This window comes from Nipponia nippon, unplaced genomic scaffold (genome assembly GCF_047370975.1).
Source record: "Nipponia nippon isolate SJK-2023a ecotype South Korea unplaced genomic scaffold, ASM4737097v1 scaffold_7, whole genome shotgun sequence".
Taxonomy (NCBI): Eukaryota; Metazoa; Chordata; class Aves; order Pelecaniformes; family Threskiornithidae; genus Nipponia; species Nipponia nippon.
Genome location: NW_028262391.1, coordinates 44,770,984 through 44,777,299, shown reverse-complemented (window position 1 = coordinate 44,777,299; position 6,316 = coordinate 44,770,984). Strand labels below are relative to the sequence as shown.

The window sequence follows — 6,316 nt, the reverse complement described above, 5'->3', positions numbered from 1 at the left end:
GTGAAGTTTAACACAAATAAATGTCCTGTTCTTGTGCCAAAAGACGCTGTTCATTGGGGGTGCTGCAGATGATACGTAATGAGTATAATTCCCAGCATTTCAGAGGCAGTGTTGGCTGAGATTAGCAAGACTAACTTAATAAAGCACTATGATAATTGCATAGTCACTGGGAAGGGGGAAAATAATCAAATGAAAAAGGACAAAACCAGCAGGGAAAGAAAATTTATTTCCAAGCATCTACGAGAGTGCTACAAACAATAGAGACTAAAACTGAAAGCATTTAAAACTATTAAAAAATGTAGTTGACAATGTCCTTCTTAAAAATTAAACATAAAAATGTAGAAAATGCAGTTATTAATTCTAAAACTTGCTCAATAGTGAAATAAACCCAGATAGCATCAACGAGGATGGAGTCCTACAAATGACTTTTTTTTACTTTATTTCCATTTGTTAATTGTAAATTGATACTCATTTCATTTTTTAATGTTTATTTAAATTTATAATGGAGAAATGTGCAAATCTAGCAAAATATTCTTTGGATTATAAACAGAGAAAAATCAACAACCAAAGAAATTTGAACCGAGTTAATAATAAACTATAGAATTATATAGAATGCATACAGCTATAATAAAGTGAAATATTACAATAAACATTGTAGAGCAAATCTGCTGATTTAGCAAACTCTGCCTTATAAAACATAGGGATATAATGGGACAAGTGAATATGTTATGAATATAGAGCTGAAACATCATTCATAATTTTAACGAGTTAAATTTTAATCTAACTACATATATGGGGGTCTTCAGAAAAGCAATACACCAACAAATCAGATTTCCTCTCAGATCAAGCAGTTTGGTACCTGACTGCAAATGAAGGACAGGGTCTGTAAAATGAACAGTAGAAAAATGTATATCATTTCTATTTATTGCCTCTTCCCATATTGCAGCTGCTGATCTCTGACCCTAAACAGCAAACTATATTAAATTTAGCAGAAGTACAGCTGTACACAGATGCTGAAAATGTTGATGCACGGAACATATTCCAATCCCTTGCTCATTCTGAACTAATATAAAAAAAGTTATAGATCATTTTTCAATTAAAAACATACATTACAAAGAACAACTCTGAAAGCACTCTGTATTTCTGTCATCACAAATTAAAATGTCTTCCTATCAGTAGATGATGCTATTCTACTGCAGTAAATGAAAAAAAAAATCAAAAGAAAAAAAACAGTAAGTGCCAGAATCTTAATTACTACTCAGGTAAGGTAATTGTCAGGTAGAACAGTCTTTAGGGAACTTATAGCTAAATTGGGTCAGATTTAAGTCTCTAGAACCCGCAGAAGCTTAGCACAGATACGGAAATTCACAAGCCTGGAGTAAATTGTAAGTACAGAGTACTCCTGTCCACTTATAAAGTCATTTCTGAAACCTCTGGGATTTCTAAGATATAAGATAAATGCATATTACATGGGAAATACTGAAAAGTATTACACTTAATTTAATCCAGAAAACACAGTAGTATTATATGAAGATTATTACTGTGTTCTGGGAGCAGCCACAAGCTGTAGATAGAGAGGGTACAAAATGTTCACCAGACATTACATTTTTTTTAATCTAAAAAACATTTGTAAAATGTACTTGATTTTTAAATAATCACTTAACAAGGCAACAAACCAACTACAAACACATAATAAATAAGGCTATTAAAAGGTCACAATTGTAGTAAATTAGTCAGAACTATAAATGGGACATTAGAAACACTATGTTTTTCCTTATATGCTTAATAACCAGAACAAGAATTAAAAAAGAATCAGTTTATTTCAAAGTCTGCTTCTTATATTGAAGCACATATTAAAGCAACAGTACAATGTTCATAAAATATAAGTGTGATGCTGTAACATTTCTTACATGTCAGAATACTGATATTTGTATGTATACTAAAATAAGAATTTTAAAATTGTACAAATAGATACATTAAAAATGACATAGAAATAGGGCGCCTCCCACTGCAACAAGACAGAGTTTTTATATCTGGCACGTATTAGTTCAAGATGAAAGTATAAGCAAAAAGATTTACAAGAATCAGCAGTAACAAGTTTGATGCTCAAGAGACATAATAATTGTACATTGTACTGTACATACATCATATGGGTTTAAGCTGGCTGAATATTATATATTTCAAGTTTAAAAATGCACTACCATATAGAGTGTCCATAGTTTAAGGCGAAATTACAGCTCAGAACTGTTATCTTTTCTAATTTGTGGAAGCTTCTTTGACATAAAAGACTTAGATGTTCATAATACATAAAAGATTTCCCTTATTTGTAGGTTCACTTTTAGCATTTTCCTTCATTTAAATATTTTGTATTTCTTAAGTGGGTTTTTTCCTTTAGTGAAGTTGGCAGCCAACTTCTATATTTGCCTTTTGTAGGAAAAGGTACTTCACAGTATTTACCACTTTTATGTCCTTTTTTATCAAAGGAATCCTCTCTGTCAAACTTAAATGTTTAAATGCGATTTTTCTTGATTTTTAAAAAAATACCTGCTTACATTTCTTCTGGATTCTTCAGAACATCGGACACAGTTCTTAAGGCCAAATCTGAAACTTTATTGTTAACAATCGTCATCAAAAGTGTCTTTGGAGCCATACAAGTCTGCAAGTTTCTTAAATCGAGGTCCCCAATTTTGTAGATAGTCGTAGTCCAAATCAGAATCTGTTGTTGCTGACTCTAATGAGCTAAGTGAACCAGCCACTGAGCCTCTTCCTTCATAGCCATAGATCTGAATAGAGTCATAAGGAGGAGCAGTTGGATCATTATCAGCCTCTTGTATTCTTGTGTTGATGAAATCATCAACATCAACGCTATTAGGAGCTGGCCGAAGCCCTGGTCTTGGCATATACTGATACTCAGGTTTTATGTCTTTACGAGGAATAAATCCATTGATGCCATCGGGGTTCTGCAAAGTAGCTATGTCAAAAGCTTCAGTATCTTCCTCTCCTCCACCTTCATCATCATAAGTAATAATGTTCTCTCGGACATCTTCTTCTTCAAAAATAATCAGAGGTTCTTTTTTCTGTCTTTTCAGTGTTACAAACAACACTACAATGACTACAGAAAAAAAACACAAGTTAGACTGCAGTCTCAACAGTAGCTGCTTTGTAAATAGATTATTGCATTCACTGAAACCTTAGCTTTTGTGCTGCAGTTCATTATGTATTTTTGCTAACACGTGCATTTTTAGTGTACCTAGCTACGTAAAAGCATTGATGTTTGTACACAGAATTGAACATACTGATTTGAGGTTTTCTGTTTGGGCTGAATGCCATTGCTCTTACTAATTGCTCATTACTACAAGACTAATTCAAGAAAAGCATTTGTGGGCCCCCAGTGCTGCATGAACACTCCGGCACTGCCTTTGAGCAGCCCAATCACATGTATATCTGCAACAAAATAAAGATGAATCTTTACTTTCTCCTGTATGCCCAAAGCTGAACTCTAATTCCATGTTTCATTCCCATGAAAATGGAATTTTTCTTAAGCAACACCTCAAAACACACGCCTTTGTTATTGTGTTCCTTCTCACTTCAAATTTCTATAAAATAACTTTAAAATACATAAGAAAAGAAAGACTATAAATTACTATGGGCAAATGAAAACATTTATATAAATATTTTCAAATCATTGGGAAATGCTTTACAGCATTTTCTTAAAAGCAGGTCTTCTGAGCCATTCATTTGTCTTCAACACAAGAGGAGTTAGAGGGAAATAGCTGGCAGGAGCCATTAATCCTGGCTGACCTCAATAAGGAACCTGTCATCCAGGGAAGATCACAAAACTTAAAACTGTATGTCATGACCTCCTTTAAACAGTGTCCCTGACTAACTGATATTAGGCCGCAAAAGGACATTCTCTGAGCACACCTAGACAAATTCATTGGTGTTTGCTATTGCAGTTATCATATATTGCATTTCAGCCAGGCAGATTAGTACCTCCTATAAAAATAAAAGATAAAAAATTAAGATTCATTTATCCATCTTGGAGCTGAAGGCAAGGTTAATTTTTTAACACAAACAAGTGTAGAAGAGTAATAAGTAAAGAACTTTTTTACCTAACAAAATTACAATGCAAGCAAGAATGGCAATTAAAGCTCCAGTGCTTAATCCAGCATTGAGGATGTAGGCTTCAGCATTACAGGAGAGCAAGGAGCCATTGCTGTCACAGCCGCAGACCCGAATGGTGAGGGTGTTGGTGCTGCTCATAGGGGGCAGTCCACCATCACTTATTACAATAGGAAGAAGGTATAAATCTTGCTTTTGGCGACTAAATCCTTCACGTCTAACAAGAACACTTGCTGTGTTATCTGTTTAAAGAAGAGAGATAGTCATCGTTATTTTTTCCACGGTCATCCTCTTAGTAAATATTGAAAAAATATATCTTGCTACGATGGCTCTGAATTTTCAGATGCCTTAGCATTATTTGTACAGTAAACCAGTACAATGTATCGCCTTCCTAATGACCCAAGAGCAATTACAGTATTGTGTTTCATCCATACAGTACCACACTCAATTTTAATTATTTTAGGATGATGAGGGTAACACAAGGAACACGAAAAAATATCTGTTAGTACCTCTTTTTAGCACCCCACTAACTTTCTGGAAAACTCACAATACTTCATCAACTACCAGAATGACCAGACCTTGGCATTACTGTTTGAGCTGGTTCTAGTCCCTTTCCAGAATTAAAGCTTTCAGTGGCAGGGAAAAAAACAAATCCCCCTGATTTATTGTTCTTAGTGTCAGACCTACAGGAATGGAAGGTAGAAATCTGTACCAAAATGGCCTGGATAAATAAGACTCCCACCAAAATGAAATGCCAACATTTGCTGTGTATTAGCAGATTTGAGCCTCAGCGTTGACCTGTTTCAGTAAGCAACACTAAGGTAAGCAGTATTTTATCAGAACCTGTTTTTCACCCAAAGTCCCAAAGCTAGAATTCAGAAAGCTTGCTCATATATGCACAGTATGCCTGGGCACATTTTGAATTATGTGGCTATGAGGGAGAGTTAAAAGTATTGCTCTAACACTATTTCACGTTGTTCTCACTGAGCAGTTGCCTGCCATGGGCGTCCTGGTGCAGGGGGTGGAAACCACTCTGCCATCTCAGCGCAGAAGGTCATTTTGGATAGTCCTTCACACTTCCTGCAGCAAAAGCATTTGAAAGGGAAGTGCGTGACATGAAATGCTGAGATGAGACGGCCAGTGCTTCCTGCTCCCAGTCACGCCGGACAAAGGCGAGGAAACACAAACAGCATTTCTTTATTGTGCTCCTGGTTTCTCAGTTCTCAGACTGAACCAAAGTTTATAAAATTGCAAACATCCTGAAGTAAATAAAAGGAAACAATCATATCTGTGGTTTTCAGACCTTCACAAACTAGTTTAGGATGAGGATTTACTTCACACAACCTTTTCTGTTTTGCCATGTTCTTTATTTTTCACTATATAACAGAAAGAAAAAAAAGGAAAGAATGGTTCTTTTATCTACTAAGGGAGGGCTATTCACCTCCAACAGTATCCATTTTACTATTGCCTTGGGGTACAGCAGAAGATTAATCATTATCCTGTTGAAGAGTCAGCATAAATTCCAGAATTTAATAACGCAAATCATAAAACCTCTCTTAATGATCTAATCACTGCTATTTCCATGAAAGTTAGTGAATAAATTATACCAAAAGAGAAGTATTCTTGCCTTATATTAAACACCCTTGCACCCTTGACGCAGGACAAGGTTTGAAACTGTCCCCAAATTTGGTGGACACAGGTCATTTATGGGATGAGAAGGATATTAGCACAAGGGCCCTGCTTACCCCACTAGTAACTTCTGCAGATCACACCAGAAAGGATGAAATTTTTTTAGGACTGTCCTAGATAGGATCTGTTTGTTACATGCCAAATTAATTCACCTCCCCATATCTACACCTCTGCTGCCAGGCTCACCACACCTGATGCCCAGTATGGTTCCCTCAGCATGACAGAACTGTAGTCTTTCTGACACTGAAGTCTCACAAAAATAACATCTGGATAGAAAACAGCTTGTTAACTTCTCCTTAACATGATGGTCATATTTGCTAGGGACAGAGAAGCTGATAAAGATCGCATTATTTATTACTTGTGGTTTTTGGAGGTGCTCTTTGTCACTTTCCAGAGTCTTTCTAACCTCCTAAATATTTACATGCAACATTTGCCCAGGTAGGCTTTGTAGCACAATTTTTTTAAAGGACTTTAGTGATATCAGTGTCTGTGTGATAGGAGTCTT

At 35.6% G+C, this 6,316-nt stretch overlaps 1 protein-coding gene across 6 annotated transcripts in view; it reads right to left on the bottom strand.

The window, feature by feature from the left end:
* Positions 1 to 207: 207 nt before the first annotated feature.
* The window catches only part of CDH11 (cadherin 11), an 84,697-nt gene continuing 78,588 nt past the window's right edge, over positions 208 to 6,316 (bottom strand). For all 6 annotated transcript variants that reach the window (XM_087739392.1, XM_087739391.1, XM_087739393.1 and 3 more), the window contains 2 exons: positions 4,113 to 4,364; positions 208 to 3,112 (listed from right to left, as the gene is read on the bottom strand). In XM_087739392.1, coding sequence (XP_087595518.1) covers positions 2,616 to 3,112; positions 4,113 to 4,364 — 749 coding nt within the window. In that variant the 3' untranslated portion in view covers positions 208 to 2,615. The remainder of the gene's footprint in view (positions 3,113 to 4,112; positions 4,365 to 6,316) is intronic.